At 41.0% G+C, this 26,353-nt stretch overlaps 1 protein-coding gene and 1 long non-coding RNA gene across 3 annotated transcripts in view; one reads left to right on the top strand and one right to left on the bottom strand.

The window, feature by feature from the left end:
• LOC122891691 overlaps positions 1-9,237 on the bottom strand; it is a 148,114-nt gene extending 138,877 nt beyond the window's left edge. Inside the window, exon 1 of the long non-coding RNA XR_006381310.1 lies at positions 9,197-9,237. This is a non-coding gene — a long non-coding RNA (uncharacterized LOC122891691). The remainder of the gene's footprint in view (positions 1-9,196) is intronic.
• Positions 9,238-9,429: 192 nt separating this feature from the next.
• NUDT4 (nudix hydrolase 4) lies at positions 9,430-25,989 on the top strand. 2 transcript variants are annotated; one of them, XM_044226456.1, is made up of 5 exons: positions 9,430-9,947; positions 19,737-19,847; positions 21,008-21,052; positions 22,720-22,804; positions 23,092-25,989. In XM_044226456.1, exons 1-5 carry the CDS (start codon positions 9,849-9,851, stop codon positions 23,292-23,294), a joined length of 543 nt encoding a protein of 180 aa, XP_044082391.1. In that variant the 5' UTR covers positions 9,430-9,848; the 3' UTR covers positions 23,295-25,989. The 2 variants fall into 2 exon arrangements, with proteins under 2 accessions (XP_044082391.1, XP_044082390.1); XM_044226455.1 differs by having other exon boundaries at positions 22,717-22,804.
• The last annotated feature ends 364 nt before the right edge of the window (positions 25,990-26,353 follow it).

Here is a 26,353-nt window from a genome sequence, read left to right as displayed (position 1 = left end):
GGCCCAGGGTGCCTTCTCCTACAGACTACACAGTCCCAGTGGCTTTGGCAGACAGCATTGTTGGAGAGTCTATGGAGGCATGACTTGTGCTTCTGTGATCAGATATCTCATAGAAGTTTTGCACTTGTTTCAAACCTGACATATAAACACTGAGTATTTTCCTGAAGCATATATAGATGTATTGTCTTTTTTTTTTTTTTCAGATTTATTTATTTATTTGAGAGAGAGAGAGAGAAAGCAGGTCAGAGGGAGAAGCAGACTCCCTGTAGAGATGGGAGCCCAATGAGGGACTCAGTCACAGGACTCCGGGATCATGACCTGAGCCAAAGGCAGTTGCTTAACCAATTGAGCCACCCAGGCGCCCCTAGATGTATTCTGTCTTAAAGCATCTCCAAGTTTCCTCAAATTGGATTTTTAAAATTTCATTCAATTAAACTACATAGAAGGAGGAACCAAAGACAATTTTAGAATTCATTTTTCCAAACAGTTCAAAGGGATAAATATGAATCTTTACAAATAGTAACATATTTGAAAAACCATATTGAGATTTAAAATGGCAAATAGAGGGGCGCCTGGGTGGCTCAGTGGGTTAAGCTGCTGCCTTCGGCTCGGGTCATGATCTCAGGGTCCTGGGATCAAGTCCCGCATCGAGCTCTCTGCTCAGCAAGGAGCCTGCTTCCTCCTCTCTCTCTCTGCCTGCCTCTCTGCCTACTTGTGATCTGTCTCTGTCAAATAAATAAATAAAATCTTAAAAAAAAAAAAAAGGCAAATAGAAGGGGGAATGCAAGTGTGTCTCTTAAAAGCAGAAAGATCTACACTATGTGTGGATTAAATTAAGCAAGTGAATATTTATCTTAACATTACCAAGCTCTTTTTTAAAAAGTAGAACACTTTTTTCTTTCTTTTATTCTCTTTCTTGTTTCTTTCTCTGTCTCTCTCTTTCTCACTCTTTCTTTCTTTTCTTTTCTTCTTCTTTTTTTTTAATGACTAGATATATAAAGGCTCAGCCCGGAAAATTCATCAACAGAAAATGCACCTGTATGTAAGTGTATGGCTGTTCGCCTTTTAAAATAATGTGGCTTTTCTACAAAACTAGAATGTAAAAGATTCTTGGAGAACAGACAATTGAAATAGAACACATCTTCTATATATCATACTGTAATGTATTACTTTCTTTAAAAAAAAAAAAGGAAAACTGATGTTGACAGCTACTTTCATTAGGGATGAGGGGGTCTGTGCATATGCATGTATGTATACACGTGTATTTTTGTGGTTGAAAAGCAGTTACACTGTGATATCTTGAGTTTAAGAACTCTGTCTTCTTTTGTATCTTCCACAGTGCCTGCCACGATGTTTACATTGAGTTTAAAAATGGGGAGCGTGGCTGGTTGAATTGGTGGAGCATGCCACTCAATCTTAGGGTTGTGAGTTCTAGCCTCATGTTGGATGTAGAGATTATTCAAAAACAAAATCTTTATCAAACTATCACTCTTTGCAGATGATATGATACTATATGTGGAAAACCCAAAAGACTCCACTCCAAATCTGCCAGAACTTGTACAGGAATTCAGTAAAGTGTCAGGATATAAAATCAATGCACAGAAATCAGTTGCATTTCTTCACACCAACAACAAGACAGAAGAAAGAGAAATTAAGGAGTCAATCCCATTTACAATTGCACCCAAAACCATAAAATACCTAGGAATAAACCTAAGCAAAGAGGCAAAGAATCTAAACTCAGAAAACTATAAAGTACTCATGAAAGAAATTGAGGAAGACACAAAGAAATGGAAAAATATTCCATGCTCATGGGTTGGAAGAACAAATATTGTGAAAATGTCTATGCTACCTAAAGCAATCTACACATTTAATGCAATCCCTCTCAAAATCCTACCTTTCTTTTTCAAAGAAATGGAACAAATAATCCTAAAATTTATATAGAAGCAGAAAAGACCTTGAATAGCCAGAGGAATGTTGACAGAGAAAGCCAAAGTTGGTGGCATCACAATTTCAGACTTCAAGCTCTATTACAAAGCTGTCATCATCATAACATTATGGTACTGGCACAAAAACAGACACATAGATCGATGGAACAGAATAGAGAGCCCAGAAATAGACCCTCAACTCCATGGTCAACTAATCTTCGACAAAGCAGGAAAGAATGTCCAATGGAAAAAAGACAGTCTCTTCAACAAATGGTGTTGGGAAAATTGGACAGCCACATGCAAAAAAAATGAAACTGGGCCATTTCCTTACACCACACACAAAAATAGACTCCAAATGGATGGAGGACCTCCATGTGAGAAAGGAATCCATCAAAATCCTTGATGAGAACACAGGCAGCAACCTCTTGAACCTCAGCCGCAGCAACATCTTCCTAGGAACATTGCCAAAGGCAAGGCAAGCAAGAGCAAAAATAAACTACCGGAACTTCATCAAGATCAAAAGCTTTTGCACAGCAAAAGTTAACAAAACCAAAACAGTTAACAAAACCAAAAGACAAATGACAGAATGGGAGAAGATATTTGCAAAGGACATACCAGATAAAGGTCGAGTATCCAAAATCCATAAAGAACTTATCAAACTCAACACCCAAAGAACAAATAATCCAATCAAGAAATGGGCAGAGGGGACGCCTGGGTGGCTCAGTTGGTTAAGCAGCTGCCTTCGGCTCAGGTCATGATCCCAGCCTCCTGGGATCGAGTCCCACATCGGGCTCCTTGCTCGGCAGGGAGCCTGCTTCTCCCTCTGCCTCTGCCTCTGCCTGCCATACTGTCTGCCTGTGCTTGCTCTCTCCCTCTCTCTCTGATAAATAAATAAAATCTTAAAAAAAAAAAAAAAGAAATGGGCAGAGGACAAGAACAGACCTTTCTGCAAAGAAGACATCCAGATGGCCAATGGACACATGAAAAAGTGCTCAATATCACTTGGCATCAGGGAAATAACAAATCAAAACCACAGTGAGATACCACCTCACACCAGTCAGAATGGCTAAAATTAACAAGTCAGGAAATGACAGCTGCTGGCGAGGATGAGGAGAAAGGGAAACCCTCCTACACTGTTGGTGGGAATGCAAGCTGGTGCAGCCACTCTGGAAAACAGCATGGCGGTTCCTCAAAAAGTTGAAAATAGAGCTACCCTACAACCCAGCAATTGCACTACTGGGTATTTACCCTAAAGATACAAATGTAGTGATCCAAATGGGCACATGCACCCAAATGTTTATAGCAGCAATGTCCACAATAGCCAAAATATGGAAAGAACCTAGATGTCCATCAACAGATGAACAGATAAAGAAAATGTGGTATATATACACAATGGAATGCTAGCAGTCATCAAAAGAAATGAAATCTTGCCATTTGCCACAATGTGGATGGAACTATGCTTAGCGAAATAAGTCAATCAGAGAAAGGCAATTATCATACGATCTCCCCGACCTGAGGAAGCTGAGAGGCAACATGCGGGGTTTGGGGGTAGGAAAAGAATATATGAAACAAGATGGGATCGGGAGGGAGACAAATGATAAGAGACTGCCATTAATGCTCATTAAAATAGCCGCACTTTTTTCTATGTACAATTGATGTTTCTCAATATTATGTCAAATGCTATTTAAAAAAAAACTGTGCTTATAAAAAGTCTCCTCTTGCAACAAATCACCAGCTCCAAGTCCCACTTAAAGAGAAATTCTAGGGGCGTCTGGGTGGCTCAGTGGGTTAACTGGCTGCCTTCCGCTAGGGTCATGATCTCGGGGTCCTGGGATCGAGCCCCACATTGGGTGCTCTACTCAGCGGGGAGTCTGCTTCCCCCAACCCCCAATGCCTGCCTCTCTGCCTAATTATGATCTCTGACTGTCAAATAAATGAAATAAAATCTTTTCATAAATAAATAAATAAAGAGAAATTCTACAGTTCTCGGTGTAGGTACTTGCTATAGACTTAATGTTTGCGTTGCTTTAAAATTCGTATGTTGAAATCCAAACTCCCAATGTGATGGTATCAGAAAGTGGGTCTTTAAGAGATGATTAAGTCACAAGGGCGGAGTCCACATGAATGGGATTAGTGCCCTTGCAAGAAACTAAGGAGTGCTCCCTTGCCCTTTCCACCTTGTGAGGACACAAGGAACCAGGAAGCATCTATGAATGAGGAAGTGAGTTCTCAGCACATGCTGAATCTGCCAGCATCTTGATCTCGTACTTTCCAATCTCCAAAACTGTGAGAAACAAATGTCAGGCTCTGAGGATTGAGTTGATCACATTCCTCATAAATATATATAGCCCCAAACCAAAACAAACAAAAATCAAGGACAGATTTAAAAATCAGCATGAACAGCTAGAAAGAGAGAGACAAAGAAAAAAAGAGAGAGGGAGGGAGGGAGAGGGAAGGAGACAGAGGGAGATGAGAGAGATTGACTGCATCTGCGATATGATACATGATATAGTAACTATGCCAGGAGAAGAAATTAGCAACATTTATCTACAGATTGCCTCATAGCCTATAGCTCAGTTGTAACACAGAAGTATCACTGGATCACCTGGCTTTCTGCCCTCCTAGGGCTTGTAGTCTAGTTATAAGAATGAAATTCTGTTTCACCACACAAGGATGAATGCTGACAACCAAACCAATCACTATTAAATTTTCACATACAAATGACCATTAAATTTTTTTCAATTCATGGAATAATATTGGTCACAATTTTTTACATAGGTAATTTTTATGTCTTATTTTTCTATTTTTTATTTTATAAAAACATTGCCTAATTTGCAAACTGCATTTTTGGTCATTCCAGTCATGCTAGAATCTAATACTTTTATCATGAGTGTGTACAACTTCTTTCTAACGTACAGAGATTCAATTCCATGGCCCATGAAATATAAAACATCTCTCTTCTCCTTTCTGTTAACTTCGTCTCCTCCATTTTCCTAATGACTTACAACTTCAACAACAATCAGTTCATGGCCTCTCTAGCTTCGTCCACACTCCCAACCCATCTTCCCTGCTCCAACAACCCAGATTGTTTTGAAAGAAATCTCACACATCATATCACTTCAGCTCTAAATATTTTAGTATAGATCTCTGAGAGGTAAGCAGTTCCCCTTTCAAACATCATCATAGCCCCTCAAAATAATAACAGTTGCTTAATATCATAAAACAGTGTTCACATTCCCTAATTGCCCTATGTCTTTCCTCTTGTTTATTTTTTGTTTGTTTTAATATATATCAAAACAAGGTCCATACATTACAATTGAGTAACATGTCTCTCATGAGCAAACATTGTTTTTCAAGCCCTTCTCTTCAAATGAAAATGCAGAATTGTTATGTAGTAAAAACAAGCAATTCTGAATGAAGCAGGAGTTTAAAATGCTGTCTGAAGAAGGTGGTGAAAATGTCAAGTCACTGCCTTTGCCCAGAAGATAAGCACTTGGCATATACCTTTCCCTGAATGATAAAGAAGGAAAGTGGGAGCTGTGCTTCGCGGTAAATATTTTTATTCGCCACCCAGAACTGCACATAAACATGATGCATGTGAAACAAAGTGCTCTGTTATAAATAGGAATTGAGGAAATGGAAAATGAGTTGTAAATCTGAAAATCATTTCTCTACTTTGATGAAAGAGCAGCTTATAAACAAGCAAACCAAACAGTCTCTTTTAAAGTCTTGCTAATGCTGGTTGCATTAATCCTTTCCAGGATTTTTAATCCTAAAGCTTTAGTTTAATTTAAGGCTTTTGAATTTTCAACTATTGCGTATTTCATTCTAATCTGCGCCTTTTGAAAAAGAAAATCACTTTGGATGACATGGCATCGAAGACTTCGACTTCCATTTTGCACTGTAAGAGCTTCTCTTACCATCCTACCTTAAGCAAAGCTCCTTTTTCATTTTAAAAAGGAAAGAAATCCCATGTCAGAACTTAACACATACAAAATAATCACGATGTAATAAGAGACAAGACAAGTTTACAGTGATACAGTGCAGGAGGTAAGAATATGGGCAGCAAAGAGAGAGAGGACATCCCTGTATCTTTGCCAGTGAACTGGGGACGATAATTAGAAGCTGTCTCGCAATGCTGCTGTGGCGATCATTCCGCGGTGATCGTGAGAAGCACCCAGCACTGAGTAACAGTAACTGATGAGCTGTTGTTATCATTGGAAAGACAGAGGAAGGGATGATTTGTCATGATCAGTTTTACCTTGAGAGACAGAACTTACTTTATGGTAACGTTGTGAGTCAATTACAAGAGAAGTGCCCGGCCTGGCACCCCCCACTGCACTGCCTCCCATAAAAGGACCCAGAGAAAAGAAGTACCCTGGAGAGGGAATGTTAGTTCTCCCCTCCGATGGCTCCAAATATCTGAAAATAGTACAAGAAATGGCTCCGTGTGTAGTTAAATTCCAGGTAAGACAACACTGTGCTAAGTGCACTACACAGATTAACCTGAAATTGGACTCTGATCCCCAAGGAAACTGGCCGGTGTTGCCCAGTCCTTTCGGCCAGGCAGAGGGAAACAACCTAATGTCTATCTCAACTGTGATCTGACTGGATATGATCTAAGCTTTGAATGGTGCCTAAGCTCATTTCAGGCATAATATACCTGTTAGACAATACTAAACAGGGAGCTTTGGGCTGGGGTGTGTACCCTAATATGGAGGAACTGACATAGGAAAATGAAGATCCATTATTGTAATTCAGCCTTTCTCTATTCTACCATTTTAGTCAGACAAAAATTTCCTCTTCTCTTAGGTGTTTCTCAAGTAATTGCAAAAAAAATAACCCAATAAATAAATTAATTAACTAGCAAAAAAGTAGGGGTGGTTATTTATAGGATAGCATTCTTCCATTCAAATCATGTTACAAAATTCCTTTTAAAATCCTTCCCTCACAACTCACAGCCCTTTCCAAGCACCTAGCTCTCTGCATTATTCCTCTACTCCTTGAGGAAATGGAGGACAGATCGCCAAAGATAATGTCCTTATTAATAATATCCTATGTTTAAATGCTTTATAATTTTAAGGCACTCTCAGATCCACTATGGTCTTGTATAAGATGGTATAAATGATATCGTACCTATTGACTGGTAAGAAAAGTTACATATAGCAATTGGTGCAGGTGAGACCTGAACACAAGATCATTCCAACCAAAAGCAATGGTCTGGAACCTGAAGCAAGGGGCCCCATGCTCATGCTCACCAGTTTTCTGTGCAGTTTTTCCTCCCTTTAGTGAGTCTATTCCAGTCTCTTCCTCTTTCCTCCTCAGTTAATTCTGATTCATGCCTCACCTCATGTAATTACTAAATGGGAAAGATCTGAGTAGACCAACATCCAAACTAATATTCACTGCACACAAACCAGAAGCTAGACCTTTGAAGCAGAGGAAAAATTTGATTTTCTTTATCATTTAAAAAGACTATAGTGAGGGGCACCTGGGTGGCTCAGTGGGTTAAAGCCTCTGCCTTCAGCTCAGGTCATGATCCCAGGTTCCTGGGATCAAGCCCCATGTCGGGCTCTCTGCTCAGCGGGGAGCCTGTTTCCTCCTCTCTCTCTGCCTGCCCCTCTGCCTACTTGTGATCTCTGTCTGTCAACTAAATAAATAAAATCTTTTAAAAAAAATAAAACAAAAAGAGTATGGTGAGATTACTCATTTTGTCAATTTGAACCAATTATCTTAAAACAATATTTGCATATTAGCCAAAATGGAGCCCCTAGCTACATGTGTTCAGTCCCTTTTTATAAATCTGGAAATAAATTTCAAGCAGCTTCTGTAAGAAAGCTAAGGCTTGGAAAATGTCCCTGCACGGACTTGATAAGATTTCCAATTGTGCCATGGTAAAATCTCATTTCTTGAATCCCTTTTCCAACATTAACTTATTGTACAAACTTGCATCTCCCTGGAAATAGGAAGATGGTGAAGTTAGATGCAGTGGTCATGAACCTGGAGGTCAGAATCTAGAACAGGAAGACCAGTGCCCTACTCTGGACTCTCCAAGGGACCCCAGGCTGGGAACAATCAGGCCTCACAGCCCGCTGGGCCAGGTGGAACCCACCTATGGCCACCCTGCCTGAAGCCACATGGGTCTTTACTCATTTCTCCTTGCTCCTTCTCCCACTGGACTCTGCATGAGTCCCAGTTTCCTTCGCCTTGGAAGTTCACCAGGTTCTTGGTGGCCTTAGCCCCTCCTCCTTCTCCTTTGGCCCTCAGCTCTTGACCTCCTGCCTCAGGAAGCGTTTACTGACTTGCAGGTCTGGTCATATCCCCTGTGAAACCCTCCACCACCTTCAACCTTACCACATTTGTAGTTTTTACATGTACTTGTGTGATTGTGTGGTATTTGACTATATCTCCTCTCACATGCCTAAGATTCTGGAAGGGCAGGGGCTGGTTTTAGATGCCAGTGCCTGGCACACAGTAGGCCCTCTGGGAATGAAAACAGAAGAGTCACAGGTGCCTGGAACTCTGTGGAGTTCCTGGGCCACGTAGCCTGGGCTCCGTGGGCGGGCAGGATGGACGGGGTTGGCTTCCGTAACACGGGGACCTCGCGGCTCCAATCTTAAAACCTGAGTGACCATCTGAAATGGAAAGGTTTGTCCCAAGTCCCTAGAAGACTTGAAACTCCCAGATAGCAGAAATCCTATTATATGTGGGTGCCCGTTACTTAGTGTGAAACGCAAGTGCAAAACACTTGGTAAATATTAGCCATCGCCAATATTAATGAATACGCTTCGGAGCGTGGGACCACGTGGAGGTCGTTACCTATGGCTTCAAAGAAGGCTTGGACGGACTCCTAAAAGAATACAAACGACCCCCTAACCAAAGAGAGAGAAAGACAGAGACAGAGACAGGGAAAGAAAAGAGAGGAAGAGGAAGGGAAGGGAAGGGAGAAAGAAACGTGCCTTCTTTCCTCTGGAAAACAAAACCCCCAAAACAAAAAAACCCTCCAAACAAAAACCCTCTTAACCGACGTCTTCCCCTTTCTAGGCCTTCACCCTCTCGTCCCCCCGCACCTCGCGGGCGAGTTCGGGACGTCAGTCACTGCGGACACGGCCATCGCCGCGACGCCTCCAGGCGCTGCCTGACCTGGGTGCAACTATGTGAGATGTGCGCAGTGGGACCTCCTCTCCAGGAGACGGCATTTAAGGTCTCCGCGGGGCAAGGGGCGGTGTTTATAAACACGGAGGGAGGGGGCTTTGCTGTTTCCTACTCACGGGTGTCCTAGCAGGCGCTCGCCAGCCCGCGCTCGGCGGCAGCCAAGGCCCTCAGGTTCCGCGGAACCCACGCGGTCGCGCGGCCGAGACCCCGCCCCCCGCCGCCCCTCCCCCGCCGCAACGGTCCCGGCACGCAGGCGCGGGGGCGCGCGCAGGGCGGGGCGCGCGGGGGCGGGGCTGCGCGGGCCCACTTAAATATACGCGCGGTGGGGGCGGCGCGGAGCTGTCGCTGCGCTGCTGCCTGGACGCCGGGAGTTCTCACAACTGTCTTGTCGCGCGAGCCGCGAGCCTCGCTCTTCCCCCCGGCGGCGACGGCGACGGCGACGGCGGCGCTGCCAGGTTCAGCGGCAGCAGGAAAGAGCGGAGGCGAGCGGGCGGCGGGCTCCATGGAGAGCGGCGGACGCCCGGGCAGAGGCGGCGTCTCCTCTCCGGCACCCGGGCTGCAGTGACCCGCACTTGTTCCCTGCCCCGCGTCGAAGCGGCCGCCGACTCCGGGACTGACCGGCCTCGCTGCCACTCCCCGCGCCGCCGTCTCGCCTCCCGGCGCCCCCAGTGCCCCGACTCGCCCGCGCCCCAACTCCCCGGCGGGGTGGCGGCGGCCGGGCCCCCGCGGCGGCGGCCGGAGCAGCAGCGGCAGCAAGAGCCCGCCTCTATGATGAAGTTCAAGCCCAACCAGACGCGGACCTATGACCGCGAGGGCTTCAAGAAGCGGGCGGCGTGCCTGTGCTTCCGGAGCGAGCAGGAGGACGAGGTGAGGGCCGCCGGCGCGCTCGGTACCCTCCGCGGCGGGGGTGCCAGAGCAGGCCGGGGGCGTGGGGGGCGCGGCCAGCCGGGGTGGGGGTCCTCGCCTTCCCCTTTCCCTGCCCGATTCCTCGTCTGGCCCCGGGGCTGGGAGGGATTAGCCCCCTCCCTTTTTCCCTCCTGCTCGCCCTCCCTTCTTCCTTCCTTTCTCTGGGTTGATGGTGGAGACAAAGGGGTTGGCCCAGCCCAGTGTTCTGGTGGGCGGTCGTGAGGACCTGAGGCCGAGACGTCTCCTGGCCCGCGGGAAGGTCCCGGGCGGAATAGGTCGCTTCTGGCGGGAGTCACCATCTTAACACGCGAATTGAGTGTAAACCCAGATAAACCTCGAGTGCTAACCGAGGCGGCAGAAATGGCGTGAGTGTTGCAACCCAAGCTCTCCTGCCGCTGCCTCTGTTACATTTTCCTTTAACGTTACAGCAGTTTGCGTTTTTTGATTAAAGCTAGGGATGTTTGTGGACTGGCCAAACAGACCCCGTGCTTTAAAAATAAAGCCCCATTCAGTCTGGTTTTTCAAATCGGACTCGCATGTGGACCCTTTAATCCGTAAGGACCTGGCATAATTACACGTGATACATGTATTTTTTTAAGGCCACCTTTTTTAAAGTTTTCTGAGAGCAGGACAGGAAGATGGCTAGTGAAAAATGTGGAATAACGCCAGAGGGAGATGGGCAGAGTTGCCATTTTCAGAGCATAGTCTCTAGTTCTTAGCGTTATTTACCAAGGCTTCTTTACTTTGCTGTTGGTTTGACATCTGGAGAGGAGCATCCATCCTTGTTCTAAGAGCAAGCAGTTAGTCTTCTGTCATTCATACTCCTGCGTTGGGTTGATATGAGGCCCTTGAGGTTTTTCCTGGAAAGTAGTTTTTCCTTATTTCAATGTTACATTTATTTAATTTTAAAATGGCTCACTGTTCTAAATTTGCCCAAGGCAATACTAGTTGATTGGTAGCCATGAAAATCTTTTATAAAGCATTGCCATTCCTATAATGATTAGGCAGAGACAAAACTAAGAGTTCTGCTTCCATAACCAACTGTGTCCAATAAAATACCAGGCTAAAGCTGGAGATGGGAAATGTAACGGCTTCCTTACTGCTGATCCGTGTAGTTAGGCTGAGTATGACATAGTGTATACAGTTAGTAGCATAGTTCTTACTATGCTGACGAAAAAGTGCTTCAAATGATGCTCTTCAAACTCTTGTTTTGCCTTTATTTATTTAAGAAACCAAGCCTTTTAGTGCTGATTGGTGCTTAGTTTGGGGCCTGTAAGTGTTTAGCCTAAATTTTCTTAGAGTTTTCGGAAGAAAACTATGACCTGGGCCCAGTTAGGAAAGCTAGAAGGTGGGAGGGGAAAGATTTTTTAACATTCACAGAATAAATAGTCAATAAGCATTAAGTATATTCTATTATTTAAAAAGATTAGAACCTTGTTGAGGGAGGGCCATGTTAGGAAAAAAGCAAGCTTTGGATATAAAAGAATAGCCCAAAGTGATCAAGGAAGGTCAAGGATCTTCTCTGATTCGCTCACTATTGTGTAATCACATTCTTAGTTGAGTGCTTAGGATATGTGGGGCTTGCCTGAAGACCTGTAGGTTTGTGACATTTCATCCTTTGAGTGCTGGTTCATAGGTGAGGAGACAGTTGAGATTGTTAGTACTTTCCCCAAATGACATAACGAGGAAGTGGTAGATTCACAATTCAGGATCCAGCCTTTCCTTGCTCCTGATGCTGGGTTCTTGGCACAGGGTTCTTTAGCAGTTGGGTGCACGCTATTTGCTGAATGAGAGATTTTGTGAGGCTAAGCTTGGAAGACTCTCTGGAAGTGATGATTTTGAAGTCTTGCCATAACCTGAACTTGGAATTCACGCTTTGTAAAAAAATAAAACGGTTCCCAGGAGAAAATACAGGAAATGGGAGGAAATTGAAATGATCTGTATTGTGAGAGTAGTAAAAGCAAAGCTTGAAGAATGCTTCAGAGATAACCTTAGTAGATCAATTATTTTTGTGCTTGGAAATTGTTCCCTACTGTAATAAATGCTAAATTTCTAGCCTCTAGTTGAGTGAAGAGACTACTGACATTAGATAAAATGAAGTAAGGAGCAAGCTCTGGAGTATTAGAGAAATCTGTTATGTAAAACTTGGCAAATCTGGTACAGTGCAGATGAAGAAACCAAGTCAGAATTTATGTTCTAAGGGAATGCTCTAGAATTTTCTAAGTGAGATGCACAGCCAACTTTAATATGTATCTCTCTAGGATCTTCATTTCTGTAGTTGTGAGTATTTGGGGCTCTTTCCTTAATATGATAGTTACAAAATGAACCCTGTTAGCTTTCCAGGACATCTTGCTGTTTTCCTATGAATTTATTCCCATGTTACTAAAATTACACTGGTAGCCTTCCAAGGATAGAATACAAAACAGCCTGAATCCACCTCTTTAGCTAACAGGTGAGAATTCCCCCCCCTACTGGCTTAACACCACTTAGGTCCTGGTTGGGAGATTTAAATGTATGCCTTTATTTTAGGATGAAATGTTAACAGAGTGTCAATTGAAGTAAAATAATAGTAATTGCTCTTTGACCACAAAAAGTTACAGAAGTTACAGTGTTCCAGTATGGTCCTTCTCCTGGAGTTCTCAGCCCATAGTTGAAAACAGCTTGTTTTAGGAAAGAAGGTTGTCCTAACAGCAGTCTTTATGGGGGGGGGGGTGTTTATATATTTGCCCATTTTATCATCCCTGTGAGGTAAAAAGCATTAGCACTTGTACAGGAGGAAATTAAGTCAGCGGACATAACTTATCCCAAGGTCCCAAAAGCTGGCAGATAATTTTGAGCCCAGGTGCTTTATTTCTAAATCTTCTGTTCGTTTGATTCTTGGTCAGCGCTAGTTATTTCTACAGGGAACCACCCTACAGAAGTTTTGGCAGTTGGGCTTACACAGAATCCCACAAAATAAGCTTCCCATTGATTAGCTGGGATACTGTGCTTGTACAGTGAAAAAGAACAATACATTCACAAAAGGTAACCAAAAGTAGATATTTGAACTTATTGCGTATATGAGTTTCAACAGGGTTGCAGAGATGAAAAGTGTCAACTCCTTAGAAACATACGCTACAGTGGGAGGGTAGACAAATGACTGACATAAAGGGAAATAAATTAAGGGAAGAGTAACTTCACATGCTCCAGGGTTAAGATCCACTGGAGCTCGATTTCAGTGAGAGAGGAAGGACCAAACATCACAGACAGCAAAACTTGGGGCTGTGGGTTAGTTGAGCTGCAGCTTAGGATAGCATAGGACAGAGAACTGCTGAAAAAAAGCACCTTAAATGTAAGGCTAAGGAGTTGCTAGGCAAGAAAGGAACACTTAGTTTTGAACAAGGAACATTTACATTTTAAATGTATGCAAGCTCGTGGATGATCTGGCAGCAAAATAGGATAGAATGCTAAAAAGAGAAATAGAAAGGACTTGATTCTGGGTGGAATCCAGGCACAGTTGTGAGCGAGAAACAGTAACAAAACAGCCTTAAAGACTGCCCACTACTCCCCTAATTAGCTTTTAAGCTCCTGAGCCAGGGGATGCATTCTACAGTCTGCTAAATGCCAAATGTGTATTAACTAAATGTCTGAATTCTACAAAATCATGCACTAAAACTAAGCCTTGAGGGAAAGCAGAGTCCTAAAAAGAATTGGTAGGGAAAGCAGAATTCCAAAACCAGAGCCCTAATAAAAACAAGTCTTAATAAGAAAGAGACTTCTACTACATTTGTCTGCTTGGATCAGTAGGTAGTCTGCCTTACCAGATGTAAACTCTGGGGCTTAAGCTTTGCAGAAATCATTTCTTTTAGATTTTAAGTCGTACAAGATAACTTGCCTCAAAGGGAGACCACTTTTATTAAAATTAACTCTCCAGGGACACCTGGGTGGCTCAGTGGGTTAAAGCCTCTGCCTTCTGCTCAGGTCATGATCCCAGAGTCCTGGGATCTGGGATCGAGCCCCACATCGGGCTCTCTGCTCCAGGGAGAGCCTGCTTTCTCTCCTCTCTCTCTGCCTGCTTATGATCTGTCAAATAAATAAATTTAAAAAAAAAAAACCTTAAAAAAAAAAAGCAGATTAGTGTGCCCACTAACAAGTGGATATAAGATAAAGAATTTTGGAAAAAAAAAAAAAAAAAGATTAACTCTCCAAAGGCAGCTTTTTCTAAACATCGGAAATGTCACCTATGCTTGAAGCTCTCCCAAACCTAAAGGGCTTCTTAGGCCACTCAGCCAGCCACTTTCCAAAGGAAAGGCACTTCTGCAAAATTTGCATCTGTTTCAGGCTCTTGGTATGTATTACTAAGGCTTTCTGTAAATGGTGAAAGAAAGCTTACCTAGAGCTTCAGAACATTGACATACTAAGAGAAAATGTCATCAGCGCAACTTAGCGATGCCATCTACCAATCCCATACAGATTGTCCCTGACTTCAGTGGTTTCAGCCTGTGGTTTTTCGACTTTCTAGTGGTGCAAAAATGCATTCAGTAGAACCCACACCTCAGATTTTGAATTTTGATCTTTTTCCAGGCTTAACAGTAATCTCATTTGGGTTAAGCACATTTTCCCAAAATGAGCCCATATTTCTGATCCTCCTATAGCACTGTGCCTCTGTAGTGTACTGTAGGATAGTCCAAAAAGTAGTACTAATTTGTTTATTAATAACAGTAGGTAGCTGGTTAATGGATACAGTAATCACTGATCTTTTAAAATGTCTGTGTGTGCGCTGGTATTCCTAATGTGCTGCTTGCTGGCCTAATTTTGGCTAAATACCTATAATACAGTTACTACGGTAGAGATGGTTTAATCATTCATGCATCGTGGTTCATGATAATGTGGGAAGAAAGTACAAAAACCCCAATACAGCTTCTAAATAGGTATAATTCACAAAATAAAACTCTTCATTCTTCCATGTAGGGATCACCGAGTTTCTCCAGATAGCTTGCCCCCACTAGAAGTAGTCATTTGTAGTGACTAGTTGTTCCCAGAAGCTGACTGTGACCAAGAACAGTTAATAAGGGTAAATAAGGGTAAAAGCTGAAACACAAATGACATTTGGGGGCCACCTGGTGTATAGGAATTTCAAGTACCTGCATCTTCTGGGGCATAACTGCATTACATAAACCTTACACAGCTTATGCCCCCCCCACCATTTACAAGCTCTTACACACTCACAGTGAGGAGGACTTACTAGGTGATACAGAGTATAGAGATACTCCCAATTCATTGACAGACCTTTGTCCAGTAAGACTAAGGGCTGGTTCCAAGTAGACCATTATAATTACTACTTACATTCCAAATGCTTAAAACGTTGTCTAACAAAAAGACAAGTGTGAGAATTGGCTTCTTAACTGATAAGGGAATGGTGGTGTGTTCTGGTAATTGTTCAATACATGGGAGGAGGGGTTGAGGTTTGATAGTACAGCAGCAGGAATGCTTATATGAAGGTGAGCGGGTTGAATCAAGGAAATGTCTTTGCTTTTCACAATCTAACAGCGCTGGCTTTGAGGTTGAGTTTGATTCAAGTCTAATTCTGCAGCCTGGTGGGTTGGCTAACCTTTTTATAAAAAATCTTGCCTTTGGTCTCAACTCTGGCTTATCTGGAATGGTGAATGTCATCTTCACAGCTGTCACCTTGTCACTAATGTGGCAGACTATCATCTTGTTGGATACACAAAATGTAATACGCCCAGAAAAGTATTTGAAAAGGAATTTAAAACCTATGAACAACCAGGGATGGATTTGTCAGCTGTTGGTGTTTTGGTGTATACCCCTAACTGAATGAGATATTACAACCTCTGTTACTTCAGTAATAATGTTTTCAGAGCATCAGTAAGCATGCTAAACCTATATTACAGATCTGGTAGATTGGGGATGTTGTAGAAATGTTAAGATGGCTTTTTCTTTTTTCTTTTCTTTTCTTTTTTTTTTTTTTTTTGAGGATGTTGAGTAATTTGTAATGGGAGTTCACGTTTAGATTCTTCTAGCATGTTGGAAGGATTTTAATCACTTGTCTCTACATAATGCTATTCAGATTAGTTTCTTCTACCGGTGTAGATTAATCACCAACATCACAACACACATACAAATGTGGCCTTGACCTCATTTGAACTCTGAAGTACTCTAGATGAGTAGGTAGATATTTAATGAAACATACTGGTTTTCAAATCTGTTTCATACTGAAGGCTCATTATCAAATCTTCTAAGCTAGTAGTTTAGATGCTGATCATTTCTGTTACCACAGGTATCAATTACTCATTTATTAAATACATCATATTTTGGAGAGATACATTTGAAGTAATGGTTTGATCAGTTAAATTTAATCAGTTCGGGACATCAAGGGACTCCACATGATAAGTTCTCAGATTCTGACAAACCATTAGTCTGAAACTTTAGATTTAGACAAACCATTTGTCTAAAACTATATAGATCTGTTTTCATACTTTTCTAAAATACAGTTTATGAAGGGAGATGTTGAAGCATGCAGGGATTCCATGTCACTGACTTTTGGAAGATAATTTTAGTCATATGTGAATGATGTCCTGTAGATTGCAGATTAAAGATTTGGATTTAATTGGAAACATAGGTGTTCGTTCAGAAAAGCAGACAGACTCTACTAATGGGTTTTCAACATTATTAACCTTATGTACTGTGTCTCTTAAAGAGCATCTTGGGACAAATGGGAATTATCATTGATTTAGGTACATGAGAGTTTCATTTTTTCCAAGACTCAAACATAAGAATATCAGTGGCTTTGAAACTCCCTGTTGACTAAATAAGGATGTACTTTTCCAGTAGCCAGCCCCTGCGGTGGCCTGTCCCATTGTGAAAGTAATCAAGGAAGTTGCTTAGGGAGCACAGAATTAGGTAGTAAGAATTCATCCAGGCAATAAAAACTAGATTATTTGTAACCCATTGGCACCTAGTGATCAGGAAAGAGGCCTCAACCTCTGCAGTCAGAATCAGAAGTTGGCAGTTTACTTTTCCCTTGATAAAAGATACATGCTTTTATACCTTAAGCATTTTCGTTTTAACTTAAAAACATGTATTTGCCTGTCTCAGTCTAGGCCAAAGCCTTGAAATACCATAGAACCTTCATAAGCCTCCTTTTTTAATAAACTAAAAAGCGAAATCTGATTTCCAGTTTCACTTTGTTTAAAGATCTTGAACTTTGAAGACTCTTGCTGGCTCTTTCTGGATTTTTAAATTTCCTTTTTCTAGTCTTTTATAGTAGCTCATCCATATTTAATTTGCAGTTTTTAATAGCCCACCTTTAATTAATCTTTGCTTTCTTTTTGATAATTCCTTTCTGCACTCATTTCATTATTAATTCTCAGTAATTACAGAACAAATGCAAGTGGCAAGATTTGGGGGGAGAAAGCCTAATTCTTGGTAAGCTGATTCAACTCCAGTAGTGGGAAAACAGAAAGAGCTAGTGAGGGCCAATAGCAGGTGCCTTGGCCAGGACTTAGGGTGTTTCATTCTCATTAACACTAAACAGCCCTACAAGGATAGACTCTTGATTTTAGAGAGGATGGCACTGGTGCACTAATGGTAGATCAGCAGCCTTCATTGTGTGCATCCAGGAATGAAACACACCTTGGTTGTGATCTGTACAGTTGAGAAACATCTTCAAGTTAAAACCAGTGTTTTCTACTTGCCAGATTTGCTTATTCTGGCTCTTTAGTTTCTAATTTTGGTATGTAAGCCCTGTTTGCTAATATTTAAGAAAGCTTAAATTTAAGGCTTAACATTTCATTTTACCAGAATTGCGATATTTGGACTTGGTGGTACCTTCAGTGTCAGCCATTAATATTTTCTTTTTAAAGATTTTATTTGACAGCACAAGCAGGAGGAGCAGCAGGGAGAAGGAGAAGCAGGCTTCAATGAGGGGCTCCATCCCAGGACCCCAGGATCATGACCTGAGCTGCTTAATCAACTGAGCCACCTAGGCGTCCCAGCCATTACTATTCTCTAAGGTTTTACCAGCTGTTATCTTCTAGTGCTTCCTCTGGATTTGCACTGTTCTGCCAGTTAAATTTGTCTGAAGGAATAAAGTCCCAGTAGAAGCAATAGAGTCCTCTCCAGATGAGGAATGAGGGAAACCATGCTCAGGCCCCTTGAATGTTGGTTGATACTTTTGCAATGATGGTGTGTCCATAGGCCAAAATTTGCTGCTTAGTTTTCAGATTGAGGGAATATGTGCCTGGATAGGTGTTCCCTGAACTCCCAACTCCGTACTTTAGAGGTTTTGGGGGGAAAGGTGGGAGTTGCTGAACTGTTTACTGTCAAGCCTGGCACTTTGTAGTTGGGAAAGGTTGAGTTCCTGGTGGCCTCCTTGAGTAGGAGGCAACTCCTGTCCTGGCTGTGAGCGCTCCACTCCAGCAGCTGCTGGCAGTAGGGATGGAGCTGAGCAGATAGAACTACTGGCATGCATGTCGGACAATCAGTACACACTTACAGATTAAACTTGACTCTGAATTGATTGATGTATCTGGTGAGAATGGTTTACGTTCTGAAGACAGTATACCAAGGTAATTTGGTGAACATTTTTGTTCAAGTTGGTTAGGGCACCTGTTACTTCACAAATATCTTTGGTTATTTATCATAGCTTTTGTGTTTTAATTTGGGTGAATTTTAACCTACCCTAGCTCACAAATTTTCATTCATAAAATAAATACATAATTCTTATTTCAGGCACTGTTAAAATAATGATCCTCTAGGATAATCTGATAATGTCATCCTTTTTTTTAAAAAGTGCTTGCATATTTCAAGGTTAATGCTACTCTTCATTGAGGTCTGCAGACTTTTCCTGTATAGAGCCAGATATTTTTAGGCTTTGTGGGCCACACTTTTCTGTCAGCAGCTACCCAGCTCTACTGTTGGGAGTATGAAAGCAGTCATCGGCAACATGTAAAAAATGAATGAGTGTGGCTAGATTTTTCTAATTTATGAACACTGGAATTTGAATTTTATATAATTGAAAATGCAAAAACCATTTTTAGCTCCCAGCCTGTACAGAAACAAGCTGTACACACACTATAGCTTGCCAACCCTCTTCTAGATCGTAAGTTACAGCTGTCTGTTACCAAAAGAAGTGACTTTTGTTCATTTATAATTGGTTCGGAATATGAAGGTTACTTCTTTCCACCCAATTGTAAGTGTAAATATAATAGGAACTCTCTGTATACTGAGCATTGGCTTTACCTGAATCTCCCTACTCCTTTCTCAGTCTTAGATACCTTTTAAGTATTCATACATTCCATAGGTGAGGGAACAGAGTGATGAGCCTGGGGTCACATACTCTTAAAATTTGGGAGAATGATAAGATTCTGTAATTTAAAAAACAGATATTATGACCACAAACCTAAGCGCATACAGCTTTGAGGCTAGTAAACCAAGTCTTGGCTTCTGTCTTTTGTTAGTCTCCAAGAATTGGAATGTCACGAATTGAATCTGGTAGTTAAAGTGATTTCATTAGGTTCATTCAGATGGTGTAGTAATGTGAGCACAATATTGTTGAATTCTGAAAAACTGTGTGTACAAAAGCTGTCATTGCTTGTTTGTGCTAGACTCTGCACTCCTCTTATTTGAATGACTCTGAAAGGTGTGTTAATGTGGAAGTGCTTTCCCAGCCCGGTGGAGGTTTGAGGGTGGTGTTGGGGGCTACGGTGCTCCCTGGGCAGCAGGAGTATACGGTGGTCCTCCTCCTTGCAGGTGCTGCTGGTGAGCAGCAGCCGGTACCCTGACCAGTGGATTGTCCCTGGAGGAGGCATGGAGCCAGAGGAGGAACCTGGTGGCGCTGCCGTGAGGGAGGTGTACGAAGAGGTGAGATAAACTGCAGTAGCTTATTGGCTGTCCTTGCATACAGGCTGTACTTGGGAAGTTTTACAGTGTCTGTGGGGCGCTTGGGCTACATGTGCACTGAGAAGACGACAGGGCAGGTCACATGGGTTCTTCTCTCTTTGTTGTTCAACATTTTTAAGCAGGCAACTATAGGTAGCATTTTGCTAAGAAGATATATTTGCTACCTGGTAAAACAGAGTTAAAAGCAATGTAGACGTCCCCCAGAATTGTTAAACAGACAACAAGCTTGATGAGTTATCAGTAGATAATATGGTGACCTTGTCTCTGAGCAGCTAGTAATACACTGGAATGCAGAGACATTCATGTGCTAGACTTGTCAGATGAATAAGCAGACTTTTATTTGTTTTGTCCTAAAGCTGAATAAAATGAGGCACACACACAAATACACAAAAGCATGCATGGCCTGCTTATCGTCTTAAAGTTGCTCATAGATAGAATTTGCTTTTACAGCATAGATTGAAGTGCTGTTAAATTACTGAGCAGCAGTTAGGTTATAAACGGGAAGCAAATTCTAATGCTCTCATTGGGTCTTGGTTCTATAGTTAGAAAGGTTTCATAGAGATGGGTGTTAAAGGATGGACGCTTCCTAGATAGAGGACAGAGCGGGTATCAATGTGTTAGTTGTGGTGTGGATATGATGTTCCAGTCGGTCTGTTACAGTAATGGGTAAAAGTAATGAGGACTCTGAATTCGAAGGGTAACACATAGAAAAGAATTGTACCTCCTGAGCCATGTGAAGAAAAAAGGAGGTGGGGCAGAAAGATAGTCCTTAAAGTAAGAAGGGTCATACTTATACAGAAAAGTCTTCTTTTCATTCATTAAATTTGTCCCACATTGGTAGAAAGTCTAACTTTTGGTCAGGCCCTGTCGTTTCTTAAAAAAAAAAAAAAAGACAGTCAATCTGGTCAGTCTGAACTTGCATATGGAATAAATTAAGCCATGTTTTATAGCAGACGACAGGTCGTGAATCTTGCCATTGCCCAAAAAAAACCTTCACAGAAGCAGGCTTAGTATAGGAGGGCCTGTTGTGCTTAAATCCAAAAGTTGAAATAGTCAGAAAATAACTTCAGTATAAATTTTCTTAGGAAAGGTAACAATTTTACTTCATCCTTTTTTAATAGGCTGGAGTCAAAGGAAAGTTAGGCAGACTCCTGGGCATATTTGAGGTGAGTAGCCAAAGTAATCCTTTCAAATAATAGAAGAATTATAACCATTCTTTCCTAACCAGCCAAATAATCTGGCACAACCTGAGCAGACTAAAACTATCAGTAAGCAAGTAAGTTAATTAAGAGGGAGGGAAGTAAGCTTTTTTTTTTTCCTTCAAGATACTACTTAAGGGTTAGTTTTGTCCTTCTGGTAGAATCGTAAACATTTTATTTTTAAGGGGGTGCCTGGGTGGCTTAGCCAGTACATCGGCCCACTCTTGATTGCGGCTCAGGTTTTGATCTCAGGGTCCTTGGTGCTTAGCAGGGAGGTCTGCTTAGGATTTTTCTTTAAGCCTCTGCCCCTGCTCACGCTTGCATGGGCGGGCCTCCCTTCCTCCCTCTCAAAATTTAAAAAAAAAAATAATGGAAAAGGCTTTCCACAGAATTCAGAAATTGTGCAGTACTTGGTAGAATTGATGACTCCCGTAAAGTTCTCAAATTTTAGTATTCAGTCTTTCCCAGAATTCAGCACTTGCTTTACCCAATTGAAGAGCACCATCTCCTGGTTAAAGTGAAAAATGTATTGAGGGTTTTCTATAATTGAGAGTACCCAAGGTACAAATAGCAAGCACATTTCAGTATGTTGACAGGATTTTTGAAGGGAATTTCTCACATTATAAATAAAGCTTCTATAACACAGGTAGGTGGTAATAGTAGTATTGGCATTACAAATGCTAAATTTCATAGAATCTGAGCAGAAAAAAGTAACCAATGTATCTTTCCCCTTAGAATATGTAAGGGAAAGTTAGAATTGTCCTGCCTGTTCACCCTGGTGATTTCAGTGAATTTGTGAACATAGCATAATAAATGTATTGATTTTCCAGGCATAGAAGTAAGACATTAAGTTCTTAAAAATAATGAACAGTAATGTTTTATGTGAGAGATGCCTCTCATTTTTTGCTGTTTCTGTTACTTCCCAAAGACATAATGTGCTATTTGGATTGAGTGAATTAGGTTGTTTGTGGTAGAAAAAATTCTGGCAACTATCAGGCTGCCAGGCTGGCTCAGTTCATACAGCAAGCAGCTTTAGATCTCAGGGTTTTGAGTTCAAGCCCCGGGTCAGGCATAGAATCTATTCCAATAAATAAATAAATAAACAAATAAATAAATAATTTTCAAATCTGTCAGTTACCAGACTAGAGTAGACAGGGCTAACTTTTAATTGAGATGAAGATGAGCCCCTTCATTTTAAAACCAATGTATGTTTAATTTTGAATCTAGAAATAAGACAAGGCGGCAGTTTTAATGTGGGTAAAAATCGAGTTTGAGCACATGGGACTAAAAGGTAATACTCCAAATGAGTAACCCATTCTTAACTCTGGCCACGCATAGTTCACCTGGAAGCTTTTAAACTATCGGTACTTCATGTCTCTTAAAAACATGTGTTGAAATCAAAGTGCCAAAAGTTTACTATGGGGAGTTAATTTCATCATTGTACATGTTTTTTCTTCCCCCACATAAAATTCACTTCTGTGCTGGGTTATATGACTGGATTATACTTGCCTGTGCCAAGCATAGTATGCATAGTATTGCTAAGTAGTAGTATGCTACAACTGACTTTTTCCCTCAAAAATGTGTCATAGCTAGCTCCTGGAGATTAAAATGCTTTTCTTTTCATATTCAAGCAGAACCAAGACAGAAAGCATAGAACGTATGTTTATGTTCTTACTGTCACTGAAATATTAGAAGATTGGGAAGATTCTGTTAATATAGGTAAGTTCCCTTTCCCTTTGCCATCTGGATTCTCTTAATTCAAGTATTTTGTACTTGTATAGTTTTCATCTTGAATTACTTTTGGGTCCCCTTTTCAAAGAGGATCAGTATATGTATGTCCACACTTGAATTATCTTAAAAGTCTTCCACCAGCATATTGTCCAAGTCATTCCCAAAAAAGCGGTAAAGTTATTTGGGGGGAGGGCGTGAAGGGCATTATAAAAGCATTGGCCTACTTTTTAAAATTGACTTAACTGTATAATGACCAATGTCCTACTATTTTCTAGGAAGGAAGAGAGAGTGGTTCAAAGTAGAAGATGCCATCAAAGTTCTCCAGTGTCATAAGCCTGTACACGCAGAGTATCTGGAAAAACTAAAGCTGGGTTGTTCTCCAACCAATGGAAATTCCACGGTCCCTTCCCTTCCAGATAACAACACCTTGTTTGTGACTGCCGCACAGACCTCTGGGTTGCCACCCAGTATAAGATAGAACTGGGAGGACCTCCCATGTGCAGTCTTGTGGGGAGAGGTCTCTTTATTTTCCTTGGTAAACATCCGAATGATGCTTGCAAACTGTCTGAATTTGCTGTGCAGGATTTTCAAACAATTTGCAAGTTTTTCAGATGTTTTCAGATCTTCTTTAAAAAAAAAAAAAAAATGTAAAATATTTTAATAAGCCAAAGCCATGTGGAATTTTTTTTAGATGCCTTAATTGTGCCCCTGCCCCAACCCACACCCCCCATTCTAGTTGTCATTTTTTCAAACATTTTGTTCAGTTTTTCGTCCATTTGATATCAGTCTGTGGTTTTTGTCAGATCAGCTTATGGGTAGATCTTTTCTCTAAATTATTTTCTCATCACAGCATTAACATAGTCAACAAATTCTTCTGTTGTAGAAATTTATAAAAATCTTGATATTAAAGAAATCTGTCCATCTGAAAACGTGTATCACAGGATCACAGTTTTAATTTCTAAATTCCAGATTTTGACTATTTCTGTATGGTCCAATAACTACTTTGACAAAGGACTTAATTTGCTATTTTCAGGAATTTGTCAACTCATTTGTCTAAATTTTCACAACTGGTACGTCACTAGCTACCTGATAGGGCCAGTTCCCCTCTATAACCCGAACTTTCTGTTAAAGGACTATTAACTGTATACAGTTGGTGATTTTTAGAGAGGTAATGTTAAGAAAGATGCATGTAATAAATACATCATCATGAAAAACTGTATTCATGAGATTTAAGTTAGCACAATTGGCTAGATTGCCAATTCCTTTTATCCATAATCTCTCTACACAGAATACTTGAGAACCATAATTCTCTTGAGGTAAATGTTTCCTGTTTCTTAATTTACCGACCCCTCTAGTTAAACTTACTGGTTACCAGTAGTGACCCACAGGATTAGAGTCTAACCTCAAATACTAGTCAATGGTGACTACATCACAGTTGAGAAATGGCCTCCTTGCTGTTCCACTGTTACAGACTTAGATTATTAAGACACCTAAGAATGTCACATTTTTTATAGGTTGCTAGTAAGTACTACTTATCCTATAACTGTTGGGGCACTGGAACATACCTGAACCAAGAATTATTTTGTCTTGTCTTTATACTCACTTGGAATCAAGAATCCACTGACAAACACACAGGTACCTTGTCTGAAGCCCCTGTGCTCCCCTCCCCCACCAAAACAAAACAAAACAAAAAAATAACAAGAAATGAGACGGAGGACAGAAACATTTGAATAAGAAAAACATGGGGCGGGAGGAGTGAAAGATGATTCTGTATGTAGGCGTTAGCCTTGTAAATATTATAACTGGTGAGTATAGAGTAGAAAGTTAGTATAGTTGTACATTCTACAAATTGCTAACCTTTAAAAATATACTTGCTGCTAAAAAATAGAGTGCTGTTACACCTAAGGAAAATCGGTGCAGCTGTTTTGAAAAAGATTTGTGCCATAAATGCAGCTGAACTAAATACAAATACTAGTTCACAAATTAATGCTGTCAGAGGAATGAGTAAAATAGAAAGGACTTTTAACAAATGACATTTCATTCTAAATTATGTAGTGTGATCAAACATGATCATCCAGAATTTTTGTATTTTTCTTTGTACAGGTTATGCTTCCTGGGTGTTTTTTAAAAAGGAAACATTTTAAATCCACAGATTGACACTTTCAATCTTTAATGGACTTAAGATTTTTTTCTCAGTAATCGCTGAAGTCTTTAAATTAATATACCTTAACACAGCAGAGGAACTGGATTTTGTATATAAAACTGTCCACCTGAAATGCTGTCACAAGTACTGGGGGTTGGGGGGATCTTGTACATGATATTCTTAGAGGTAATAATGCATGGACTTATTTTATAAACTCCTAGACTATGTATTTGACATGTAAAATATGTACAGTATTGTCAGCCATCTCTTAAAAGTGAGCCTATAAATAGTGTTGTATAATTTTTTTTGGTCAAGAACATTTGGACTAAGTAGTGCCACTAGGGTCAGGATTTTCTTCAGTGCCATTTAGCAAACCAACTGTCTTTAGGTCTATGCAACTAGCAAAAATTGGTATGATACAGAATACTTCACAGTTGTCGCACTTTGAATTTCACATGAGGGATTCTTCACTTTTCCTCTGGAACCCAGTCTAGCAAAATTAGAGGAAAGGCCCTAAAGAAATTGCCATTTCTGTTGAGGAGGAAAAGCCTTCCTTTCCAGGCTCAATAGTTGAATCTACTATGGATGACAGTGTCTACTATCTCAGCCCTCGAAACTTAGTGTTGGGACACATTCTGCTTTCTGTGGTGTAGATGGATAAAATTGGGCAGCTAAATTTTTCAGTCCCATGTGCCTCCTAAAAAAAAGAAGTTAACTAGGTTATAAGTTGACATACAGACACAAAGTAGCAAACGGTCCTGAATATTTGTTGTTGGGGGGGTTGTGTGTGTGTGTGTGTGTGTGTGTTTTAATAAAAAGGTGAAATTTTCCAACCAGGCATGTGCCATTCAACTTTCTGTCAAACAGTTGTATAAAGCAGCAAAACAAGGGGGGGGTGTGGAATGATTGTTGTATACACTCTAAATTGCTTTGCATGGTCTCAGAGATAATTGGTGTAAGAATCTTGACTTTTTTTTTATATTTGGAAACCAAATAAAAATGGAAATAATTTTTTTTAACCATAACTGAACATCGAGTGGAAAATGTGTCTGGCATTCCACAGTAAATAATTTACTTTTCTCCCATGGGTGGTCATACACATCATTTCATAGTATATTTATACACTTTCATTCATGATCTCTTACTAGTGGGATTAGCTGGGTTAAAAGGGATTGTCCACCAGTGAAGTGTTTCCGTTACTCTCTGAAATGGACATTGCTCTGTTAAGATACCAGTCTCAAGGTGGCCCACTATGGCTATCTTATTTCTGCTTCTCAATGGGTTTTGTTAATTTTAATAATTTCCAAGAGGTCTTCTATTCTGTAATTACGTACTTTGCTGTTAACATGTTGCAGATAACTATATACTACCATCACTTTTTATTACAGCTGTTT

Source organism: Neovison vison, chromosome 12, assembly GCF_020171115.1.
Source record: "Neovison vison isolate M4711 chromosome 12, ASM_NN_V1, whole genome shotgun sequence".
Taxonomy (NCBI): domain Eukaryota; kingdom Metazoa; phylum Chordata; class Mammalia; order Carnivora; family Mustelidae; genus Neogale; species Neogale vison.
This window is presented reverse-complemented; position numbering and strand designations above follow the sequence as displayed.

Bases quoted from the DNA above. Each gene is read 5' to 3' on its own strand.
- NUDT4 (XM_044226455.1), top strand. From the start codon at position 9,849: ATGATGAAGTTCAAGCCCAACCAGACGCGGACCTATGACCGCGAGGGC. The intron at 19,848-21,007 runs GTGAGATAAACT...CTTTTTTAATAG, and splicing joins TGAGGGAGGTGTACGAAGAG to GCTGGAGTCAAAGGAAAGTT. The intron at 22,805-23,091 runs GTAAGTTCCCTT...ACTATTTTCTAG, and splicing joins GGAAGATTCTGTTAATATAG to GAAGGAAGAGAGAGTGGTTC.